Here is a 27,243-nt window from a genome sequence, read left to right as displayed (position 1 = left end):
AAACATTTTTTTATTTTAAGACATTAATCACTTGCGTCGATTGAAGTACATGTATTTTTTCTACATTTGAAACTCTACCGTTTCTTGATATCATTTTAGTTTCGAACAGCCTTAACACAGCTGCGTGTAATATCTATGCCCCCTTTGCCACTCTCCCTTCTCACCCAACTCCCTTACCCCCACACATGGAATTTTTTTTCTTTTTTCAAATGTAACTAAATTGTAGTTACTAGCAAAATACATGAACAATACATGTTTGATGTTTTAGGCCAGAGAATCTTTGGACGGAAACTTTTCATTTTTCTCTTTATAGCTATAGAGATAAATGGGGATAAAAGCTTCACCAAGAAATTGCAAACTCTAGATTAGTAAGCATCCTTTGAACATAATAACAGTCCAAATGTCTGAAATTGAATAATAGTAAGAATATTTTCCTCTGAGAGAACAGATATGGGAAAACAAAATTGAATCAAAGTACTGAAGTACTTTTGGGAGTTGATTTTATTAATTATTATCAATTTTAAAATCAACGACATGTTATTTTGCCTGGCAAGTAGTTTCTAATATGTATTTGAATTACGCAGTTTTATAATATGAATTTTCGAACTTATCGACAAGAATTTCGAGAAAACCCAATATGAATCATGTTGTGTAATGTTTAAAGATAGAATTAATTCCCTCAAACAGGGTATCAGTAATCGAAACGTTTCTAAAAATTGTACACGTCTGAATCAAAGCAATATTAAACTCTAGTCTCGTTCAACCAGACGCTCGGCTGTCTCCGTTAATCTCCGACTACCAAGAGAGACTCTCTGCTTGTTGGAGATTTACGGAGACAGCCGAACGTCTGGTTGAACGAGACTATATTGAACTCTGGCGTAGGAATACATACAACTACAAAAAACAATCAAATTGTTCGTACTATATAGAATTTGACTTTTTTCAAGGTATTTTAAATACGTTTCTTTTGAAAAACAATGGTACAGCATACAGTATACCGAATTTATCTATTATTTTCAAGATCTACGTCTTGTCAGCGGTGATGATTTGTCACTTCACTTATTCCTGTTCGCTCCTTGGGGAGCACAGGGCCGCAGATCTAGGTCTCGCTCTTGACGTGGTATTGTTGCGGTTTCTGTAACACTGTGGGTTTTTTATGAGGTGGAGTTGCTAACCCCACGCCCAACCCCCAGGACCCGGAGGGCTGGTGGTTTTCTGTTAGGGTTTTCCTTCCCTTGATGATTTGTGCTTAGGTCCAAACACTGTTTCACTTTCGGTTTGCCAGAGTAACTGCATAGGATAATTTGATTAAAATCAACTCCCAAAAATGAACAATATCACACTTTGTTAAGGACTAGATTATTATCCCTATATTGTAATCACACCAATTACATGTACTTGAAAAGCAGTCATTTGATCTCTTTTGTGTTATTACATCAACAAAATACTTTGGTATCCTTTTTTAGCATTTCTTAGACTTATGGATCCGATATACTATTATATTATCTAAATTGAAAAACAAAATACTAATTAGAAACTATGGCAATTTATCATTTACTGTATGTAAAACCTTCAATATTATATGATAAAAAAGCTAACGCAATATTTATTACAAACCTACAGTCGAATCATCATTGCTCGTGGGGTCAAGGTTCGTGGCTTTCATGTGTTATCCTTGCCCACAATCTTATATCCCCATGAACGTATTTACTAGCATTCATTTTGTTTAAACTTATTTAAATAATCCCGAACTTGCTACCAAAGAAATTAATCCCCACGAACCATGAACATGTTGGCAAACCACGAACATTGACCCGGGCCCCGCGAATATGAAATGATTCCACAGTATACAACAAAGTTCTATTCTGTAAAAAAAAAATGCTGCTATTTTAAACAAACATTGACTGGGATTGAGGGCAACATTGATTATATTAGCCCCCGAGGGACGAAATATTGCCCAACGCGAAGTGGAGGGCAATATATTCGTCCCAAGGGGGCAAATATAATCACTGTTGCCCGAAAACTCGGTCAACATTTTTTTTGTTATATGAAGGAACAAACCAAAAGAAGATGGGTGAATAAGGCGTGTAAAATGCCCATATAAGGAATAATTAGAAACTGCAAAATTAAAATATCATTAAATCTCATACTTTAAAATAAATAAATTAAAAACAATGTATATTTAAAGTAACATCGGTTTGTAACCCTTCAATATTTTAAATACTTGCAATAGGTTGATTGAAACTGGTGTATGCGTGTCAAAACCTCCAAATAGTGTCAATTTTATAACCTCAATGCATTTTCTTTCATAGAGTGGGTCTGAGCTCCATATTTTTGTCATTGTCTAAACGCGGTTTAATGGAATTTAAACCGATTTTAATCAACAAAAATGTGGAGAGAAGACCCACTAAACTTTAAAAATGTCATTTTGTAGCGCGACAATTTAACGTTTTAGAAAATTAATACAAGTCCGTGAATTCGTGGCCAACGTCTCATAAAGCATTTAAACACCACACTTTGATGTGAAGGAAATGGCTCAGTGGTTAGAGCAACAGACATTAGTTGACTTTATAGAACTTGGGATTTTAGGTTGTGAGTTCGATACCACCAAAACTTAAGTATTTTTTATTTATTTTTTTCTTATCGTTTTTTGAAATATTTCAAACTGAATATAGTTATAACATATCAAATTTATTTAATTGAAAAAATGTTAATTTGAAATTGTATTTTGCGACTAAACCAAATGGGCAGTTGCGCCATCTTATTCCCCCATCTTGATTCTAATTTTGTCTAATTTTCCTCATATGAATAAACATATTATAATTCTTTGAAAAATTCTAGCTGTGCTTTGTCACTTCGCTTTTCTTTGATTTGATTCTATTGATATTGACTGATGAAAATCAATATTACGAAATTTTAATAATATTTGGTAAAAAAAATACCAATTTTCCTGTAACACCTCCCCGCTTATAAAAAGATTGATACATCCCATGCCTTTTTCACTTCCCTTAATTTATTGATTATTTGTGTTTTTAGGGGGGGGGGGGGTTGTAGATTTGTGGATAGCATTTATAAGATGTTTTCTAATCACAATTGAGAAAAACAGCTGACTATATACCCCGCTGTGCAGGCGCCCTATAGTGATCAGTCTGTCCGTCTTTCCGTCCATCTGTCCGTCCGAGATCTCTTGTCCGGAGCATATCTTCTCTCCCCTTGGCCCAATCTGGCTCATACTTCACCCACAGGGAGCCTTTTGGTAAAGGGTGAGCAGTGACCTTGAACCATGCTTCTAGGTTGAAGCTTAAGGTCATAGTAGATTTATATGAAAAATCCGCCTTTGGGTAAAGGGTGTGCAGTGAACTTGAACCATGCTTCAAGATTGAAGCTGAAGGTCATATTAGATTGATGTGAAAAATCCTTGTTCGGAGTATATCTTCTCTCCCATTGGTCCAATCTGGCTTAAACTTCACTCAAAGAGTACCTATGGTCAAAGGGTGTGCAGTGACCTTTAATGAACTTTGTGGGTCAAGGGTCAAGGTCATATTTAATCATGCAAAAATTCTATTTTTCAGAGCATACATGTATATATTCCCCACTTAACCATATTTGGCTCATACTTTACATAAACAGAGCTTTTGAGTAAGGGTGTACAGTCACCTTGAACCAAGTTTCAAGGTCAAATGTGAAGGTCATAGCAGAATTATATAAAAAATCCTTGTCCGGAGCATATTTTTTCTGCCTTTGGTCCAATCTGGCTCATACTTCACTTTCAGAAATCATACGATCAGAGGGTATGCAGTGACCTTAGATATTGTTTGTAGGTCAAGTGTCAAGGTCGCATTGGATCATGCAATATTCATTTTTTCAGAGCATATATATACTATTTGGCTATTACTTTACATTAACATAGCTTATGGGTAAATGGTGTGCAGTGACTTTATAATTTGAACCAAGTCAATGTGAAGGTCATAGCGGATCTCTTTGTAATCAGTTTTAGACCGTAGATTATTTCCCATTTACTTAATCTTGCTCAGGTTGAACAAAAATGCCTGTAGGTAAGGGGTAATGAGATTGAATGAAACGTTTTTTGCCAGCTGGAAAACTTGTTATAGGGCAAAGAAAAATTCTTTGCAATGCTTTTCATTCTATTGTCGATTATTTAAGCGGGGCCCTTTGAGATGGTCACCATCTCAATGTTGTCTAGTTCTTACATGTAACTGTTTAGACTGGAGCCCCGGGACAAATATTGGTCCTAATAAGGGGCTCATGATCAAAGTTTGATATAGGTGTATATGTATATTAACGGTTGTTTAAGATTTTCTTAAGAACTACAATGTTCAATATGTGATATGTCTATAAAATCTTCCTGATACAAGAGAGGCTCAATGTTTTACATAAGGATATCTGGAGAACAATTTGATAATCTGTTTAAATACAAGATACGTACATTGTCCAGATATTTCTTTTATAGAAAACTCCATTAAGTTGATTTCATTATAGCTATTGTTGCTCAGGTAAGTGACGTGGCCCATGAGCGTAAAAATTTTGGGAAAAAAATTCTGTTTTTCCTTATTAATAAACTACAGTATATAATTATGTTATTTATACAATCTTTTTTTGAATGATAAGATTGTGATTTGAAATTTGCAAATGTTTTTACCCAGGAAGTAGGCACGTTTACATTCACACATAAAGGTTCTGCAGCCTTAGGGGCAGTTGCAAGCTATCAAATCTAAGAAAGCTTTAGGTATAAGATCTTAAGGTCATTAGTTCTAGCAACAAACACCCATCACTTAATTTTTTTTATCCCATCTCAATAAAACTGGGTGACTTTAATTTTATTTTCCAATATCACATTTCATTACACTTAAAAAAAGAAATCGAATTATATATGTTCATTTTGCTATTCATTGTGACTTTTGGGCAAGTTTCATTTATGTTCGTAAAATACAGATAAAGTTCAAAAATATGTCCCGAACTTGCTGAAACAAACATTATACGGTGAAAAGGGGTCTTCAGCTTCAGTTAATCTGGGTTTATTTACTTACTGTGTAACTAGAATTAAAACTATTGGGCTAAATATCAGGTAATTTTGACACACAATTTATTTCAACAGGTCTAATATAAATGTGTGTGTGTGTGTATATATATTTTTATATATATATATATATATATATATATATATATATATATATATATATATATATATATATATATATATATATATATATATATATATATATATATATATATGCTGAAAATATATTAAAATTAAAATTTACCATACGCCAAAGCGTGTCCACCTCCTTACTCTCATTTTTGCTATTTTGGGCTTGTTTATCATTAAATAAAAGTAGGTTTTTTAATTAATTTTACAATGATTACTTATCAGTTAAAATTTAGTTATAGCCTACGGACATCATCTAACACGTGTAGAGATACCAAAGGTGTAAGCAGTTACTCTGGTGCTGGCATTTTGTAGTTTATTTGCAGAATGTATTAATCTATAAGTTTAGATGATCAAGTCACACTGTGAGTTATAAATGAAAACATTAGGAACAAAAGAATAAAAATAAAAATATTTAGGCGATAGTTTAATACATTCAGGCATTACAGAATCTACAGATAGTGTGATTCATGTGGGCGTCAGGGACTCGTTTCATAAAAGACGTAAGCATTGGCCCTAACTTTAATCTAGTCCATGGCCAAGGACTTACGCCGAGACTTAGTCGATCGTAAAGCGACGTAACAAGAGGCGTAAACATTAGATATGGTTATGGCATTAGTCCTTGACAACGCAGCACTACACATGCAAAAAACTGTATTTATTATGACGTCAGGTATAGGTGTGTGTAGCATATGAAAACATGATAAATGTTATAGGAACTAGCAATTGCAATAATTTTACTTAAAACATTTAAGATTCAATAGGTACATGTAGATATACAAAGTTGCATTCATCAACACTTTATCATGGTTAAACTATTTCAATAATATTTCTTTTCCATTAAAAATTTACCGAACAGTAAGCACATTTTAATATAGATTATTACATGGCATTTTTATATCGCATTTTATATTAGTCCGAGATCGCTCGAGCTCCAATTTACTTACCATGCACAAGTATGATTGTTGTCACTGCTTACAAGAAAAAATATTATATGCATAATGATTTCAAAGATAAGGTTTATAAGGATTAAGATTTATTTAGTTAAATTTTTTATAATAAATTATACACAAATCTTTTTTTATTATGTAGGTGTGGCCAAAATCGACCAAAAAAAATATTTACATCAATTTTCCTGCTTTTCTTCACTTTCTGTAATAATGTCTGAAATCATGTTGATATTATTGATGAACAGCTTTGGCCGGTTGTTGCCCATCATTTCCACGAAATACTTGCATTTTCAAAACGACAACACCCCATTCACGGAGCTCAATTTGTTCAAGAATTCAGATTACAAAAAAAAACCATTCCAAGGGTTGTCCCGCTCAGAGTCCAGATTTGAGACATAATCGAAATATATGCTTTATACTTCAACGGGAACTAAAAACGCTTATGAAATGTTGAGGTGTAAAAATCAACCAGAGGCAATTTATCAACGTATTTGGATAAAAATCCCAACAGAATATGTTCAGAGTCTATAAAGATCTATTTTTGACGGATACAGAGAGCAATCAGGTCAAAAGGCTACATTATATAAATAGTGCCTGTTTGGGAGGGTAACAGTTGAAATTGACACCCCGAAGAAACCATTTTCAACCGACGCGAAGCGGAGGTTGACAATGGTTTTCGAGGGGTGTCAATTTCAACTGTTATCCTCCCAAACAGGCACTATTTATTTTATCATACTGAATGTTTTAGAGAATTTTTTTTCTACTTTTATATTGAAATGACTTGAATTCTACGGCGAACCGTACGCGCATAATTTACGCGCATGTAACAGTTCGTTGTGTTACCCGTTGCTAAGTGTGTTGCTAACGCTGAGGGTAATAGAACTGATTATCAACAGCCTCTAAACCAATTAGATTTCAGTATTTAACATGAAAGTATAATAATATATGAATAGTGCCTGTTTGGGAGAATAACAGTTGAAATTGACAACCCGAGAAAACCATTGTTACCCGACGCGAAGCGGAGGTTGACAATGGTTTTCGAGGGGTGTCAATTTTAACTGTTACACTCCCAAACAGGCACATTTATTTCATTATACTGAATGTCTTAATTTTAAAGACAAATTTACTAACTGCTTTTATATAGAAATTACGTGAATTCTACGACGAGCCGTACATGCATAATTTACGTGCATGTAACAATTCGTTGTGTTACCGTTGCCAAGTGTGTTGCTAACGCTGAGGGTAAAAGAACGGATTATCAATTGCGTCGTAACCAATCAGCTTTCAGTATTTAACATGAAAGTATAGTTATACAAAAACTGTATAATGCGAAGTAAAAATATCTCGTGGTTTTATTTGATCGTTTTATTTCTCCGAAGCATCACGTTATTATGTTTACTACCATTTTAAAATGAATGAACACTAATGACACAACACTGTAGATATAAAAGATATGTGAAATTTACATATTAACAATATAGCTCCATGACAAATAAATGATATCTGTGACATCATGCTTTAAGTTTAGTGTTAAAAGTCTTTAAGGTTGAAATTCAATCCAAAAAAGAAAAATTCAATATGGAGATATTAGAGTATCACACAGTGCTAAACAATGCACAGTAAGATTAGTAAATAAAAGTGTTCAAAATATTTGTACAAAATCATTCAACATATGCTTCGTAAACTATGATTTCAATAATATGTCTGTAAACACAATTCATTCTTTCGTCATGCTAAACAGCATCACACCTCCTGCTGCGAATGCCGTTATCATTGCAATAATGCTGAACGCAAACGCAAAATGATAGGTGAAATCAACATTAGCTAATTCATCATTTTGTTTTGCTGCAAACACTGCCACTGCTATCAGGATAAAAATACCTGAAATACATGAAAGATTCATCTTACAAGTATGAATAATTATGATATAACAACCAATATTGATCTTACATACACTTCGTATTGAATGTTTTGTATAAATTAGGTTATTTAGATATTTTAAGATATCCAGAATACACGTCGAAATGTAAATCTTACCTCCGGCAAATGATGTTCCTATACCGGCAAAAAGAACCGGTTTCTTGTCTTTCATGACGAATAGTTTTAGAACAGTCATGAAAACAGCGACACTCAACACTAGAAGCCCCAGAATGCTCATAGCTCGTACAGCTTTCTTCCAATCTGCATTTAAGATGTAAGAAAGTTGATACATAAACATACATGTAGTATGCCATTTTAAGTAAATTACAACACTGGCAAAATCTAAATCTATCATTTTCCTTGCAATTAGTCATGTCGTTTTTGCATTTCTATGACTGAACTTACAAAATTGTACGGAGCAACAGCCAAAGCAGATTTTACATAATATTCACATCTTAAATACTGTTTACAGTGGGGTTTTTTTGCTGCATGTAATTTTCGCCTTTTTTGCAAACAGGTCCGCCCCGACACAGTTCTTATTGAAGACATTGGAATGCGCGCAGTTTTACTTCGCCCGTTGACAAAGGGCAAAATGAGTGAACATAAAACGGGGGCGAGTATATCTCTGTATAATCTATTTTATCTATTCTCACATTTTTGTTAAAATAATTTAATATTGACCACTAGGATACATGCATGTAAATAGGATTGGCTAGACTCAGTGAGTACATGATTGTCTTTGAACTTGACTATAATTGATAATGCCGTGTAAAAACAAATATGGTAAACTCTTGCAGCGAGAAAATAAAACGATCGAGTTTGGTACCTTTTGATTTTAAAACGTGTTATATTCATATAGAAACCAATAAGGATAACTCCTGCATAATTAATTTACAACGATCGAGATTGATACTTTTTGAGAAATCGTTAAATTTTTAACATTAAAACAAATTGCTTTACCTTCATCAGCATCTGAATCTTCACATGTTGTCCCAGTCTGTACTTCAGTGCAAGTAGTCCACAAACCGTAATGCATCTTTAAAGAAACAGTATCTATGGAGACCCAATACGGTGGCGCCACGCCAATGATCTGGAAGGCCACTGCACATATCGTAAGCACGAGGGCTACTATCAAAAGTACCGAGGTTGTCATGTCTTCATCAGCTATTCCAAAAATACACATATACCATGATGATCAAATCTATGATTCGCAACTTTAAAATAGCAGAGTGGCTAATAAGATAAATTTATAAATAACACACAATAAAGTTGTGAAAGGTAAAGCACGGTCTAAAATTAATAATACATTTCATTCATTCATATGATCAAATACTTTTGCATTTTATGAAAACCAATTATTCATTTATCTTCTAAAAACAAGAACCCAACATGGTCATAATTTTTTTATATTAAATAGAAAAAAATATATTTTATAAAAATTGTTATTTATTTGTCTGGAAAACATAGCTAAAAATGGGTAATTTTAATTTTTATATGATAGATAATATCATATTTCAACGACAAAGGGATCTATTTAATTAACACATGTGATAATTTGCAAAGGACTGACCCAAAAAAATGAAAGGTTTCAAATTTTCAATTTAAATATGAAATGATAATGGCAAATTACTATTTTGTCATCATTCCTTATCAAGGTGTGCAAATATGCCATTAGTTCCTCGACAGCGAGCGTCAAAAATGTTGGATTTCTATTGATATCGATATATTTATCGACAATGCATTAGTGCTTAAACTTCTTGCATTCAAACTAAAAAAAACAAGCAAGAATTCTGTTTTTAAAGCCCCTTCGCCTTTCTTTTGCAAAGAACATTGGCGTACAATGCCTGTCAAATCCCCGCACCCATGTTTAAAAAAACGAACGTACAAGTCATACAAAGAAATTTTACATTTCATATTCTCCAATATACAATGTATAGAACAAAGATACATTTATATTGACTTTTCTTTTATTCATCTCTTAGTTTTCAAAATATTACAACACGATCCCATTCAATGAAGGTGCAAGCGCTTCTAAATCAGGGTCATGAGCATATGTATTTAAGTCGTTGTCTATATCGTTTTAAGAATTTCTCAACATAATTTCATTATATATCTCCTAGTACCCAAACTCCATCACCATCAGCAGAAAACATCTCACGTTTCTCTGTAAATTATCTTAAATGGTTTTTGTCATTTGCAAAACTTAACCTAAAACATTATAATTTTATTATCATTCAAATACGCCCACTAAAACGACGTTAATCACACGTACTTATCATATCTAATAAACCTAACTCCGACACCCACGTGCTCTATAATACGCCATGGAATGAAGATAAATTAACAATTAGTCTAGACGTAATTTGTATCTAGACCAAGTTATAATAAGTAAAATTGGGACATACAATTTAAATGTTATTTAATTTCATTGTAATGAAATGATCTTCAGAATAACAACAATCACAAAGACCTTTTCATAATATAAGAATATCGTTTGATTTCTGACGGAGTTTGGCTAGTGACGGAGTTAGGGTACTATGCGATATTAAGAAATAATCAGAGTACTGAAGTACTGTCGGGAGTTGATTTTATTGATTATTATCAATTTTAAAATCAACGATATGGTATTTTCCCTGGCAAGTAGTTTCTAACCGTATTTGAATTACGCACATTTTTTTATAATATGAATTGTCAAACTTTTCCGACAAGGATTTCGAGAAAACCCCATATGAATCATGTTGTGTAATATTTAAAGATAGAATAAATTCCATCAAACTGTGTATCAGTAATAGAAATGTGTCTAAAAATTATACACGCCTGGATCCAAGCAATATTGAACTCTAGACTCGTTCAACCAGACGTTAAGCTGTCTCCGTTAATCTCCGACTACCAAGAGAGACTCTCTGCTCGTCGTTGATTTACGGAGACAGCCGAGCGTCTGGTTGAACGAGACTATATAGAACTTTGGCGTAGGAATACATACAACTACAAAAAACAATTAAATTGTTCGTACTATATAAAATCTGACTATTTTCAAGGTATTTATAAATACGTTTCTTTTGAAAAACAATGGTACAGCATACAGTACACCGAATTATTCTATTATTTTCAAGATCTACGTCTTGTCAGCGGTGATGATTTGTGCTTAGGTCCAAACACTTTCGGTTTGTCAGAGTAACTGCATAGGAGAGTTTATTAAAATCAACTCCCAAAAATGAGAAAAAGATAATGTTTTTCTTTAAAAGAAGTACAAACAAAAATAAAAGGAAAACGACCGTATTAATTCGAACGCCTTCTCTGTCGAGTAAAATTGTCTTCTAGACTAGATTCAGAATATTTAGAAATTAATTCCAATAATTGTTTAATCTAGTCCCCTGTGGTTCCTGTAGACTAAGAGTAATAATCTTAAAAGCATTCCAAACCGACCTTTGCAATATATCAAGAAATCAAGAAAAGAAAAATTTGACAATACTTTACTCTTTTGTTCAGATGATCTTGAAAATAATAATATAAAAATAATAATAATAGTTTCAAGGTGACAATTTACATAAACACGATATGCATATCGTTCGCTGATTGAAGCAAAAACAGATTTTAAATTGTTTTAATGACTATTTTTTTTAAAGTTTCAAAAGTCACCTCATTCCGGTTTTTTTTTTTAAATTTACCTTCATGTGTGATGTTCCCCCAGTTATGTTTGCTTATTGCAGACGCACAAGGTTTATAGTCTTTGTGTTTCAATCGTTTCAATCGTTATAGAAACAGTCAAATATTTTAAAACTGCTCGATATCTTTTTCAGACTTCTTGAAATAAGACGGTTAACTTCTCAATTGCATCCATTTTTAATACCTTTGATCAAATAGTTGTGTAAGCAACGAATGTTGAAGTTAAATGATGTGGCATTCTAAGCAAAAATAAATTGCAAACTGTTCAAACAAACCGTTCAAGCAGGTCAAAACTTGTTAAAGTGTATACTATAGTGCATACTTTTTGTCTCAATGAGACTAAACATTTGGTATGTTCAGTATTTTTTCTTTTACTTAAATATCTACATGCATTTATTTATTTATTAACAGTAGTACTTGAAGATGACATAGGTTTTATTTCTCTCTTTGCGTCTGTCCATCGGTCACTTTGTCAAATATTTTAATACTTTTTATACTCCCGCTCCAAAGTATATTTCTGTCCGTAACAACGTTTTACCGCAGGAGCTTAAATTTTTAACACTTTGTGTAGGTTTGATCCCTTGTTGTACCAATCAAACGTCATCTTCTTGTTGAAAGACGACTTTGTTTTTTAGCCTAATTTTTAAACATGTTTTCGTCAAAGAATTCTTAGCAACTAGTAATTGTAGATGCTTGGAATTTTCACACTCTCCTTGTGAAGCTATGTCATACGGTAGGATTTATTTGTTAAACAACTATAACGTCATTTTCCTGTTAAATGTCGACTTCTCTTATTTGGTATATAAATTTTACAGCAGGGGTTTCACTTTAAGCATTAACTCACATATATTTTATTTTTATAAGCTTTCTTCTAATAATATTTCTGTATAATTTCACTCATTTCTGCTATTTATATTTAATTCCAAAATGCTTCTTTGAGTTTCTGGAATTGGGTACAATTAATTCACTGAACTGAGTTTTATAGTCAATATTAAGGTCACATGAGACATACATGTATCTAAATTTTAGATAAATTTCAATGACAAGCATTTCATATTTATTTGAGTCCACTCAGGATAAAGTCAATGATTAATTAGATTTTTTTAAATACGCTATCTGGAATGAATGTACTTTTTCGATTTGTTTCAATTGCGTATCAGCCTGTACATTAAATTATCGTACAACACTAATTGCGCAATAAGGTTTTTTCGTTAAAAAAAAAAACACGTAGAAACCCATCCTCACAATGTCAGGGGTCCTGAGTCCACTCGTGGCCGTGAATGGACTCAGGATTCCTGACATTGTGAGGATGGTAGAAACAAACTTCTGCGATAATATTGCTGCATAAAACGGTGAAGCGAAAAAAGAAAAAAGATTTCTTTTCCTGCTTCAATATAAATTTTCTTTATCGTTGCATATAATACTTTACCTTTAAAACATAACGTTGAATCAACAACAGGCACGTAGCATCAGGGGGGGGGGGGGCAGGGGGGGGGGGGCCTGGCCCCCACTTTTTCTCGCAGCAACAATTTTTTTTAAATTTACATATAGAAAATTGAATTACCATGGAGTTGGCCCCCCCCCCCCCCACTTTTTGGGAGTATGTAAAAAAATTGATATGAAAATAAGGAAATGAGGAGTGAAATTGAAGTTATATACTACGCCAGCCCCCCCCCCCCCCCCCCCCCCCCCCCCCACACACACACACACACACACGGATTAGGATTTTGAAGATTTTTGGAAAGTTTAAATTTCCCTTTTTTTTTTTTTTTGGCTTGTCAGGATTTCTTGGATGAGTCTGCCCCCCCCCCCCCCCCCCCCCCCCCCACTTTCAAAAACGATGCTACGTGCCTGAACAAATCCTATTAATATTTATTCATAACATTGTTTTTTTGTGTGTTGAGACCAAGTTTTGTTTTTTTAAAAATACAAAACCCTTTAATTTTTTTTTCAAACAGATCCCGCATAGAGATGAATCTAAAGTTTCTGTGTAGTAAACTTTTTAAAACTCTTGAATTTATGCAATTATATTACTTAAAGACCTTTTGTGAATAAAAAGACCGTATTGATTTTAAGATCCAATGGCCAAGGTCAAATATCACATTTTGTATTGAATGGTTTTCGGATGATTACACTTGTGTGTTTCTTTGAGGTTTTGAAATGAATGAAAATAAGCATGCTTAGTTTCGATTACTTTAGGAATGCAGGAATTTTTTCAGGTTATGAAAATGCTAAGGTGTTAAGTTGAGATGTGTAATTACCTATTTAGTTGAGTTTTATCACATACTTAGTATGAAAGTGAGAATAGATACAAGGATTTAATTTTTTTTTAAGGTGTTCATGTTTATTAGTTTTAAATTTTTTGATACGGTACCGGTATCACATTTGTGTAAACAAATTTAAAAATGAAGCGTTTTAACTTTGTGAGGTTTTTTTTTAATTTTTTTTTATTGGGGATAGCGGAGGCTGGACGGATAAGCGTATACATTGGAAAAGGCGGTGCCTGACCGCTATGAGAATATGGTTAATTAAAAACACTCAATATAAAAATGTGTTTTGTTACAAATTAATAATTGAAGTATTACAACTCGTGTTATACATAATTATGGTGGTAACTTTTTGTGACACGATCGTAATCAAATGGTTTGCATCAGTCGGAAAGATAGGCGCGGAATGTAGCTTAGAAATAGTGCTTCGCCATTTTTAGAGAAGCCTTAGATAAGTTATATTATTAAGAAGTAATATTTCGTGCTTCAAGTTTTAGTAACTGTACAAATTTGTTGAAATTTAATCGCTTATTGTTATTAAATTTTGAATAATCATTTTCATTTTTTTGTTGATCAACTTTGATGGTTCATGTTTTTTTAAATGTTCTTTACCTGTCACCAGTAAATACGAGAGAAAAAATGAGAATCTGTCATTATATGTATGCATATAGGTGAATACACGGTTATCCTGGAAGCAGTGTATACATGTCCTTTAATTCAACACATACATGTACAAGAAAGTATTGGTTACACACAATATACTAATAAATGATTATTAAGTTGCATGTTTAAAAAATGTTTCAACGGAAAATCGTTTAAACAAATATATGCAAATTAAGCATTTATGGAATTGGACCAAGATTTGAATGCATATAAACAAGATAGAGAAAAAACATAAACATTTTTGTTTACATTTTTCCTATTATTTCCTCGTTGTGGCCACAACTCTATCTTTTATATAAATTTAAGGCCATATTGCGTGAAACTCTAACAAATTTACACATGCACTTGTTTCCGCGATGGTTTACCCAATGGTATATTAATAATAACACATTGGTATCTAACTCCGAATTACGTAGAGTTCTTTTTCTTTGACTTGCAATCACCTTTTTCAACAGTAAAGCGACCATTCTCTGCCTTTAATAAGGAGCGCCCAACATCGCTTTCCGACTGGAAAAAGTCGTTATTATATGCCATACGTAGAAATTAACAAATAAGGAATGAATTCAATATTTATTTGTTTAATAAGATATAAAATGGTTTGTGGCAGTTTACGCTTTGTAAACCGCGAAGCGGTTTATAGAAAAGCGTAAACTGTTTCAAACCATTTTATATCGTATGAAAACTAATAAATATTGAATTCATTGCTTATAATTTAATTTTTTAACTCTTCATTGTAGATAAAAAAGGTCATTTGACCTTAAAAATGACGTTAAATTGTACAAAATTCAAACGTAACTCAGGCGTATTAATACGTTTTTGTCGTTAGTCTTACTATCATAATGACGTAGGCAACATTCTTAATACGATATAAAATATTTTTTTAGCCAATCAGAAAGCGCGTTACAACCAAAATTAAATTATTTACTTATAAAATATTAAAGTAACTGAAAAGTATTTGACTGCCAATCTTCAGTTGTTGCTCTTTGTTAGTTTTCTTAAAAATATACTGCTTAATTTAGATTGATTGAATAACAAACACTAAGTAATGTTGATTTTCACTTAAAAGGTTTCTTTGAAGCATAGCTTTTTGTATTTACTCTTAGTGGTATGTGTATAGAGAATTGGACTCAAATTTACCAACTCAACATGATGTCTTGTATCAAATTAACAAGTTATCCATACCTTTGCAATGTTGACTGGGATCAATAAACACTTCTCGTTTAAAATGGCTTTATGCCAACAATATTGAGAGAAAAACAATACTACAAAAACAAATTTGCATTAGAAACATGACAAGTTATGTCTGTTTTATATTTTAAAGGCATGTGGACTATTTTCCTCTTTAAACTCTTGAAAACCACATTAAAAGACCTTGTTCTAGGATTCTGGAGGGTGAGGGGTATTTAAAAAAAAAACTTCCCTGACATCAATGTGTTCAATAACTTCACCAGTTTAGTTACATGTGTAATCATTATCTTGTTACATGGGCTTTATCTTTTTTTAATCACTATTCAAGAGTTTGTCTATATATATATATATATATATATATATATATATATATATATATATATATATATATATATATATATATATATATATATATATATATATAATTGAAGGGGGTTCCAACAAATTATATCAGATGGTTTTACTTAGGTGAAGTTCACAGTGGACAAAAAAGTTACAACAATGGGGTAGCCGACAACAATGTATACCTAATCAAAATGATACACCTTTCTTTCTTGGGAAGTAGCACACTATGCTATGGACATAATTTAACAGAAATTTGACTATATGGTTGCATTGCATAATTTGGATTTGCTTTTACTCAAATATATATGATTTCAAATGATATATTTATTGAATTGTTAACAAACAACGCACGTCGCCAAGCAAAGTCCAGTGGTCAAAGTACATCTGTGGTCATCTTTAAAAGACAAGAGTTATCATCCGAATTATCTCCTATTACATTTATTTCGATTATTTTGAAGAAAAAAAACACACAAGAGGTTGTTTTTAAGAGAATCAAGACACGATTTGAGATGGACTTTTATTTTTTATGCATAAAATAGAGTACTTGTTAATTTTGAATGATTAACCAAAATTATAATGGTAAAGTTAAGTAACAAGCGAGATATAGAGGTAAGAATTCAATGTTATGTAACAAAAGGTCTATTTCTTTGATAAAACGACTTGTGGCAAACTGATTCAATGTCTTCATATATAATATTATCAAAAAAGAATACAACATCTGATTGAAATATACATATTTTTATAACATATGTAAACAATCACAAGACTCGAGCTTTGTTTACAAAACAAGGAATTTCAAACTTTGTATCGTGCTTCAAACTCGATATTTAACTTTTTACATTCTTACAAAGCATGAAAAATACCCAAATTAAAAATTCTGGTCTCTAAGAATGAATAAAAAAAATTGAAATTCTTTAGCTCAAATCGTGTCTAGGTCCTTTTAATAATGACATTTTTAATTTAAGCGTCTCTTATGAATAAAAATGAAAGTTTTGATCCTTTTAAATAAAAAAAAATACTGGAAAGCACTAAAGATTCTAATGTAGTCTTATCTTAAATACACATGTATTTAAAAATTCCTTAAATGTTTTTGACATTCATTCTTTCATTGTTCCAACTAGCATCACACCTCCTGCTGCAAATGCCGTTATCATTGCAATGATACTGAAGGCAAACGCAAAATGATAGTCAAAATCAATATTAGTGGGAAGGTCATTCATTTTCGCTGCATACACTGCTACTGCTATCAAAATGAAGATCCCTGCAATATAGATAGAATAAGGTTTCATTCTAGAAACTTGTACACAGATGCAATAATAATGTGAAATATCCCAATCCTCTACTTAATCTTAATTAATTGGCATCTAAATTTACTTGCTACACAATGTTTGTTTGATATCATAAGCTACATTTTTTCTTGAGTTTTGTTTCTAAAGAGTGTGTGGTTATTTAACATTGTCTATGTCACTCAAATGGGTTCTATAGATGTTTGTACCTCCAGCAAATGATGTTCCTATACCGGCGAACAGGACAGGCTTATTGTCTTTCATGACGAATAGTTTCAGAACAGTCATGACAACAGCGACAGTCAACACAAGAAACCCAAGAATGCTCATAGCTTGTACAGCTTTAAACCAGTCTACAATCGAGTAGGAAAGTAAAGTAAGGATAAAACATCATCTTTGTTATTTATCATTGATTTCCCAAGCACATCCTTCAATGTAAATATCAAACCATTATTTTGTTCTTTGCTCTTTGGTGTTACTAAGTAAACAAATGCATGAAACTGAGGTTCACTTAAGCAAACTTTTAATTTCAGTCATACGTATAATTTTACTTGCTGTATTTACATTAATAAATAAACAAGATAAACGATATAATGTAAACGTTGATGTCCCTATGTTGATTAAAAACTGAAACACAATATGATTGATGAATTCTCAAATGAACAATATCAGACATGTTTCGTAGACTGAATAGGTTAAACATGTATATGTCTAGGTTAAACATGTATATGTCTACGCGGTGTGAAATATCTCAGTTATCATGCATTTGCAAAACGCTCTAGCTAGCTAGAGCTTCCAATATATTTTCCCATCAATAAGTAAAAACTCTGATTAGAACTGTGATTCTCGTTCAGAAATGATTGTACAAAATATTTAGGTAGCTACTAAAATATGCCAATGTTTCAGTAGACGTACAGCGCGCCCGAAAAGAAAATGAATAAATAAGGGTCCGTAATTTTCAAATATAAAAAAAAAAAAATCATTTTAAAAAGTATGGAAACGTTAATAAAATGCTCCGACCGCTTCAATTTGTCTTGAGATACTTAAATGATTTCATCTAATCTTTGTCAGTTACTTTTAAATTAAGAAGCCATTAACTACTAAGACAGCGATGTGTATACTCTAAAGTACCAATATACTACGTTCATGATTTTGTAAGTAGGTTTTAAACTAAGTAGATGGTTTTACTTGCTGACTAAAACGGTCATTTTAGTTTAGAGCCATGCTCTATTTGTATGTCAAACTAGATTATGTATGTGCACGGTTTTAAGACTTGAGAAGCAAGCCATATGAACAGGTCTTACAAGTATATTTCTGCCATTTTGTTATATTCTGTACCTTTATCATCTTTTATATCTGTACATGTCGTTTCTTTAAGTTCTGTGCATTCCTTCCACAAACCGGAATAGATCTTGCTAGTACTAAATTCCATGTAGATCCAATATGGGCTTGCCAGACCGATGATTTGGAATACCAATGCACATATAGTTAGCACGAGTGCCACTATCAACATCATAGGGGCGTCCATGGCTTAACCTGCTGGTCAGTATGAAATACTTCGTCAATTTATCTGGCTGATGCATCTTAGACATTAAGATTTTTTATAACGTTCATAAATAAATGTATCAAAGTTGTGCGATAATCAATATCACGTAATCATTGAAGAAAATACAATTTGTCTATTTAATCGATATTGCATATGGACACAATTTTGATCATTTTTTACTGCTTACAATGCTTTAGTTATGTATTTCTTATGATCACCCAAAGTTCTTTTTCAAGCTGATTTTTCTATCTGCTAATTCGTTTTGAACATAAATAAACAGTTGCTAGAGTTTATCACATTCATTTAAGACCTAAAACTGAAAATTTCGTTTCAAAATTCAAAATCAAAACAACATGATTAGAGCTTTGTTTACACTACAAAGAATTGTGAGCTCTATATCTCGATCGCTCATAACTCGATGACTGGATCTTAAATGTTGGTTGACTACTAGCAGTAGCTATGCCTTACCGAGGTGATGTAGACATTAAAAACAGGAAAATAAATTTTGACCAAAATTGTGACCATGTCTCTGTAATATATGATAATCAAAAAGATGAAAAGTAACTTTTTTAAATGCATTTACATGGGTCAAATGCTGCTCCGTCATAAATAGTTGAATTTTGTACTAAATGCACCAAGACATGATAACATATCAAATTTGATTTTTCATCTGAATTAACATTTTACAATTACTTAATGTCTGGTTTATTTATGATAACAAATGAAAAACCGATTTAAAGATTTAGCATCAATATCCCGTTTGATGATTGCACTAGTTTTCTGAATATTTCTATAAGAATTATAAGTAAATGTTTTAATATATTGTTATACGCTGTTCCAGGTCTGTTACGTTCAACATACGACACAGTTCCTATGTAAATGAACTTTTCATGATGAATTTTTCACTACCAAATTTCTATCAGCTGTTCAGTTTTCCTCTGTTTATCTATTTAGAAACAGATTTTTCTTTAAAATACCCGTTTCAAACTTTAATCTGAAATTTAAAAAAAACCCAGTAAAACTCGTTTAGTACGAACATGGATATAGCGAAATCACGGATATAGAAAAGTTTTCTTGAGTCTCCGGTAAAATTCTTATCAAATCGTTGCAAAATTTTACGGTTAATATGACGAATTTACGGATTTAGCGAACTGATTTTGAGTCCCGTAGAGATGAATAATGACGGAATTTAACACTTTAATAACGAATTTCTTTACAATTTAAAAAGCTTTCAGTACTATTTAACACAATAGTTAGAATGAATTTATTTTTACATAAGTTCTTCAATTTATAATCCGATTTATAAAGGTATTAAAAAATGTATATTTATTCTAAGCCTCAATTAGCAAAAATTGTAGTCTGGTGAAAGAAAACATGTACATTGTGATTTCGCTATAGTTATAATACGAATTCATTATACGGATATAATGAATTACGGATATAACGAAGTAATTCCATTGGTCCCTAGGACTTCGCTATAACCGAGTTTTACTGTAGTATTTTAAGCATCATAGAAAGTATATACGGGCTATAAAGGTAAAGATTTACTGTGATTGACAAGATATGACAAATCAATCCACAGGGGAGAAGTGTAAACTCCATATCTATTATAACTATTTCAACAAAACAAACGTACATAAACATTTTGAATTTACCTTTTTCTATGTCTGTTTCCGCAGTAAACTATGCTTTCCCATGCAGATGAATACCGTTTATAGTATTGAAATCGCTATAGAAACAGTCAAAATATTTTGAAACCACATTTATTTTTAATGTTTCCCTTAAATTTGATAGATAACAATCTTTTTTGTAGCATTTTTTTTAACTTTTGCTTTAACATGCTGGAATTAAAGAACGTCAAGTCGTGTGATGTGGAAAATTAAGACAAATTTAATTGCAAATATTTTGCACTATTCAGTTGTTGAACAATTTTAAATTTTCTGATCATTATCCATAAACCTTAGCATACTGCTTACCCATAATGAGTAACATTTGATTATAGCCGACACATGCAGAGCTATAAAGGTATCTCGACGCTTACGTTTATTTTTTCAATAGTACATCCACTGTTTCAGAGGTACGTGTATAAAATTTATTTTCGAGAAATGTTGTACGGCCAGTTGCTTACCGGTCGAGGCATTCATATTGCAAAGACCACCTTTTCACAGGCACCATACTGTGTGATAGATAGATAGATAGATAGATAGATAGATAGATAGATAGATAGATAGATAGATAGATAGATAGATAGATAGATAGATAGATGGATGGATGGATGGATGGATGGATGGATGGATGGATAGATAGATAGATAGATAGATAGATGGATGGATGGATGGATGGATGGATGGATGGATGGATGGATGGATGGATGGATGGATGGATGGATGGATGGATAGATAGATAGATAGATAGATAGATAGATAGATAGATAGATAGATAGATAGATAGATAGATAGATAGATAGATAGATAGATTAACATTAAAGTTAAACACTCAACAAAACTGATTACACTTTCACAATTATAATTTTAACCGAATGTGGAGCCATTTATACCTGCAATCACACTCGATCTTCAATGATCACAAAGTTTTCAACTTGGGTCATCTCTTCATCCCTGAATTCTTTATAGCTTTATGGATTTTTTAATTCTAAATCTCTATAGACAATTAACCATAGAGGGAAAACAACCTAAAATAGAAAGACACACTTAGAGCATACAATATTGACATTTAGGATAAAGCACGACAGACAAAATTGCTCAGTGCTGATGATCGACAAGGGATGCTTCATCGTGCCAAGACCGACAAATCTAGTCACAGTCAATAAAATAATAATATTTTATTTGTGCATTTAAAGCAGATGTGGTTGCATAAATCAGATATGGTTAATTACGTATGGGATTTGTTAAACATAAGTTTTAGCTCACCTGAGCTGAAAGCTCATTTTTAAGCTCTTCTCTATAACCGCATGGCCGAACAACCAAATTTGACACAAAGCATTCTTATGGGGAGGCGAATATAAATTGCAAAAATGAAAGACCGATCTTAATTCAAAGCGGAGAAAACCTCGATACTGTAGAAAAGGGGGTGCATTTTTAAAAATCTTCTTCTCAAGAACTTCTGAGTCAAATTCAATGTTATTCAACATAAATAATCATTATGGAAAAGAAAATATAAATTGCAAAAATTAAGGGCTAATTCTGTTTCAAATCTGAGTTCTTACGAAAATAATGATAAAGTAAAGGCGTGTTTCTATCAATTTATAGCTTCGGATTCGGTATTCCATGAGTCTTGGTAAAATGGGGGGGGGGGGGTGCAGAACGAAAATATAGAGAATTGGAAGTTAACAATGTATCCCTACCAAACGTTAAGTTTAATATCTTGCGTTGGATTTTCTTATGCTGGGTAAAAATAGTATTCCATAAAGGTCCAATGTCAAAGATTACGTGTAAGCAAAAATAAGTGTAAAATTCGAATACTTTACAATATCTATTTTTTCTTACTATTCTGGGGGTCATATGGCACAATATCTTTTGAACGCACATTGTTGCTCGGGTGAGCGATGTGGACCCATGGGCCTCTTGTTCATGATGGTGTCGTTTTAAGTTTTTCTTACTTATTCAAAATCAATCAAATTGTGTATCAGTTGAATTACATGAACAAATTTTCCATAAAATCAAGTTTGAAGCATGTACCTTTATTTTTTATTTTTTTATTTTACTTTTTTTGTAAGAAAGAATTGGAAATACAAACCTCATAGTTCTAAATACAAGTTAAATCTTGCTTAAATTTTATAGGTTAAAGCCAGAAGTTTACTTGTTTAAAGAGTGCATATTTTTCATGAAGCAGTTCAAAAAGTACAAGGTTCCTAGATTAGTTTGAAGATGAAAGTTTGGCGCATTGTTGGTGTTTTCATCCAAGTATATTTAATTTCTTGTGATTTTTATATAAAACTTTTTTCTCTCGTTATAAAAACACCCCAATTTTCTCATTAAAAGGCTTATCAAATCGTTTGTATGTGAATTTGAGGATAGATACGAGTTTATTTGAAATTTTTCACGATCATTGTCTGTCTGAGGTTTTAGAAGCTTGAAGATCGTGGCCAGTTTTAGAGTCTTCTGATGACGAAGAGATCGATATATATACCCTAGCTGGTATATACAGATTATGACAGAACTTGAGACCTACGTTATATGGATTGTTCCATAATTTTATACTTGAATCTTTCTCCCTGTTTATTATATTGATGGCTAGCGAATATGATACACCCATAAAAATTTTTTGCTAAACAATTATACAGCAAAGAGTGCAATCCATTTACTTTATCAAACCATTTTCTTGTTATCTTTCATCCGCTTTTGTCTAGACGTCATAGTTCAAACTATGTGGGAAATTGTTCTCTCTCTCTCTCTCTCTCTCTCTCTCTCTCTCTCTCTCTCTCTCTCTCTCTCTCTCTCTCGTAAGTGCATTTGACAGCATGCCTTTGATTTTGGGGAAGAGTAAGGACGAGTGAATTACTGAAATATATCTTAGTACATGAAAAAGAAAACTAACACTTAACCTGTGTTGAATTTTTTGCTCGTTGTGAAAATACCTAAGTTTACAATTATAACGTTATAACATGAATGATCAAACGGAGAAATTTAACCTTCTATTGATGGTTTCATTCTTGTGTAAACTAATACCTATTGGATTAAATTAATGAAACATGTTCTATTTATTTTTGAATCTATACCATTAATAGTAACATTTGCTTGCATTTAACCAATTTAAAACTTTTTTATAAGCAAAGCATAAATAATATCATTTGTGTAATCAGGTTTTAAAAAATTATTTTATTGGTTTCATAAAACAGATTACTTTTATTTCAGAACACACTTTTTTACCCACGTGGAAGAACAATAAGGTGGTGGCTTCTGTTCAAAGAAAAATACGCCAAGTTTGTGAACTGCTTTAAAGTATAGCTTGGCGAACATGGTGCAGGGTCCCCGAATCAGCGGGTTTTGAATTTGATTGCAGGTCTTCTTCATGTTTGCTTTGAATTGGTCATCGCAAAACGCTCTTGTTTTCAGGAAATCTGCATGTCTAGCCTGTCAATTGATAATCATTATTAGATTAGCTTCACGGAATTTACATGCAACTCTCTCGATATTTTATTTACATTTGTATGTTTGGAATATTGGCCATAGACATTCTTTTGCAATTGACATTCAAATGTGGGGTAGACCAATATATATTTATAAATATTTCATAGATATTTCTAATTAATTTTGAAAGATTAAAGGTTACAGTACCAGGCTGATGGATTATTGTCCAAATATTATCTGAAGAGCAGTCATCAATTTTAATGCATAAGTTGGCTAGATCAGTAACTTTCAATTGAAAAGGGTACATATATATCTTGAGAGCTCTAAACAGTGATCAGACTTAAAATAAGATGTGACCATTGATGGATGTATCCTATTAATTTTCAGGTGAAAATGTCATATGCCTGTATAACTTTAATTTCAATTGTATTTGTCTGGAAGAAAGGGTAAGACGTAATCCACAAACATTTCTCTTTGAACATTGAATAGCTCCCGGTTCATTTATTACAAATGATACATAAAACTTAAATCAGGTAAACGTATATAGACATATTATTGTACGACTAGGTAATTTTATGGCGTGGATTTTTAAATTTCAGTGTTTAAAAGCGATACAAGATAAAAATGTGCAAAGTAATTCTTACACAATTATAGCAGTGATCATGCTTGTTACAGGCTAACTTGAATCTCTCCTTGTAAAAGAAGTCAATTCCAAATGGAATGGAACACCCGTTAACCCATCCCTCGATTGCTTCATTACAGTTTTGTCCGACAACGATGAAAGGAAACAGACACGGGAGTGTGAAAATTGAGAGAATGGCCACCATCGCCCGGAACAACTGACTGGAACAAACAACAAAAGCAGTAAATGTCCGTGCAGATCCGGAATGATTCAAAAACAATTTTCTTGACCAAACTTAAATATACCATGTTTAGTCATCGTACAGACACTGTACTAACCTGTACACTGAAAAGAGAATAGGACACTTTCCTTTCCTTCGATAAGGGGGTTATATTTTTGTATTGAGGGAATAAAACAGATCTAATACCAATGAAAGTCACATAAAAGTCACTTATTGGTAATAAAGTGGCAGATATTGTCTCTTTATTCGGTTTATTCATGGAATGCTAGAAAAAGAATTACATGCATAGAAAATAAAGGTTTACAATGAGCCTATATATACAGTATGTATATGCATATTTTCTCATATCTTAATATACATTTTTGAAAAGATATTAAAGGCGAATATTTTGGTGTAACAAATGATAATAAAGTATACGTTTCTAAATATTTTGTCTTAATTGTTGCCTTTCTACGTGTTTTTTTATATTTGTGTAGCTGTATTTTGTAGGGCAAAAATTATAAATAGGGTTATAGTAATTTTATTTCATTGCGCTGATACAAATATACAATATCTAAGCTTTAGGGCTGAGGTATGAATTCCTACTATTATTTGAAACCATTATTTCTGCAATCAAAGATGTGTTATATGACATGATGATAACGTGCAGTAGGCATTTTCACAAAACTATCTTAGGACTATGTGCGTCCAAAATACGTCCTAGGATAGTCAACGTCTGAGTCTAAAGTATGATTCTCGAAGCTCTCGTAAACTTAGGAACCGTCATTTCTTTGTCCTAACTTTAGGATAACACATATCTAGTTCTAAGATCATCCTGATTTAAGTTGAAAATCACGTTTTCTTGGGATTTTGGGGCTGTTGTGATGTTTCTAAAGACCAGTTTAGCAAGGAAAATCTTTTCTACAGTCGCTGCTTTTCCGACAAACTTCAAATTCCTAATCCAAGAGGTGGAGGGGCATACTCATCTATTTTATTAGAATATCAACTTTTAGTATCGTGTATATATCCAACCCACCCGCTTCATTCGTTATTATAATGTCTGCCTGGAAGATGATGAATTTAACCATTTCATTTTTTTCTCCACAAATAATGTCTCTGTGTGGCAATAGATTAAATTATTCATTTATTTCCAATAATTGCACTGGTTGTAATAGTTAGAAACTAATACTGGATCCAGGGGGGGGGGGGGGGGGGGGGGGGTCCGGGGGTCGGATTTTTTTGAAGACGTTTAATGCTTATTTAAAGGCAATTTTTCCCATGTATGATAGAAATACTGTAATTATCTCAAATAAATGCTTTTAAAATTGCTTTTTTAAAAGAATATCGTATACTTCGTCCCATAATTTTGTTCTTTTATGAAAAAAACCCTATCTATTGTTTATCGAAATAAAGTACATTGTACTACCCTTCAGCATCTGGTGTTTACTACACTGAGTAGACCTTTATTTAAAAAGCAATCGATAGAAATCAAAATCGATAAATAGTTCAGAATTTAAAAACATCAAAGACATAAAAAAAAAATTACCAAAAATCCATTTTCATAATAGTTTGTCGCAATTAGTATGTGTTATTTTTTGTATCTTAGTGTTTCTTTTCTATCAAGCATAGACGCACTTTCTCATTGCTGGAGACTTTGGTTTCTTGAAGCTAGATGTTATGCAAATCTTCCTTACCTATACCAAAACGGCAAAACCCTCAATAATGCAGTGCACTCTGCTATTGAAATAGATGTGAAATAGATAGTGATGAGATAAATGTTTATTAAATACAGATATATACGCACGAAAAACGTTCAAAAAGTCCTTGTTTATTGACAAATGATGAATTTTGCACATATTGGTTTTCATCAAATGGACCCCCCCCCCCTTTTCCAAATTGCTGTATCCGCCTCTGTTATTGACCTAAACATAATTCAAATGTTATTGGCTAAGGAGTAAATCTATGTCGGTTCACATAGGCCATGCATCATCATTCTGGTTTTTTTATTATCACTTCACCCTGAAAAATAATAATGGGATACATCCCATCACCGCCCCCCCCCCCCCCCGGGCCCCTCTAAAAAAATGTCTTAATTCGCACATGGATACCCTATCTGGATCCCCATTCCAACCTTTTTCCAAAATCGTACATTCATAAGATGAAATTTTAAATCTGGTAAAGGCTTGCCATGTATTTTAGTTTAGAGCACTTTTCCTTTTTAAGGAAAAGAATGTTCTTTACAATATTGAATGATATGGCGGCTCACTTCACTTTGAATAGTTTCTAAAATCAGCAAAAAAATTACTTGATACT

General features: G+C 32.4%; 1 protein-coding gene across 1 annotated transcript; it reads right to left on the bottom strand.

Annotated features, from left to right (window-relative positions):
* Positions 1 to 7,471: 7,471 nt before the first annotated feature.
* LOC105318523 (epithelial membrane protein 2-like) lies at positions 7,472 to 11,863 on the bottom strand. The gene is made up of 4 exons (XM_011415712.4): positions 11,706 to 11,863; positions 8,998 to 9,201; positions 8,155 to 8,298; positions 7,472 to 7,998 (listed from the first exon to the last, which is right to left on the bottom strand). Exons 2-4 carry the CDS (start codon positions 9,188 to 9,190, stop codon positions 7,835 to 7,837), a joined length of 501 nt encoding a protein of 166 aa, XP_011414014.2. The 5' UTR covers positions 9,191 to 9,201; positions 11,706 to 11,863; the 3' UTR covers positions 7,472 to 7,834.
* Positions 11,864 to 27,243: the final 15,380 nt, after the last annotated feature.

The sequence above is a fragment of the Magallana gigas genome, chromosome 5 (assembly GCF_963853765.1).
Source record: "Magallana gigas chromosome 5, xbMagGiga1.1, whole genome shotgun sequence".
Taxonomy (NCBI): domain Eukaryota; kingdom Metazoa; phylum Mollusca; class Bivalvia; order Ostreida; family Ostreidae; genus Magallana; species Magallana gigas.
Note: the sequence above shows the minus strand (reverse complement) of the source record. Positions and strands in the feature narration are given on the sequence as shown.

Coding starts and splice junctions, on each gene's coding strand:
- LOC105318523 (XM_011415712.4), bottom strand. CDS start 9,190: ATGACAACCTCGGTACTTTTGATAGTAGCCCTCGTGCTTACGATATGT. Junction 8,299..8,997: donor AGATTCAGATGCTGATGAAG/GTAAAGCAATTT, acceptor TCTTAAATGCAG/ATTGGAAGAAAGCTGTACGA. Junction 7,999..8,154: donor AGGAACATCATTTGCCGGAG/GTAAGATTTACA, acceptor CATGTATTTCAG/GTATTTTTATCCTGATAGCA.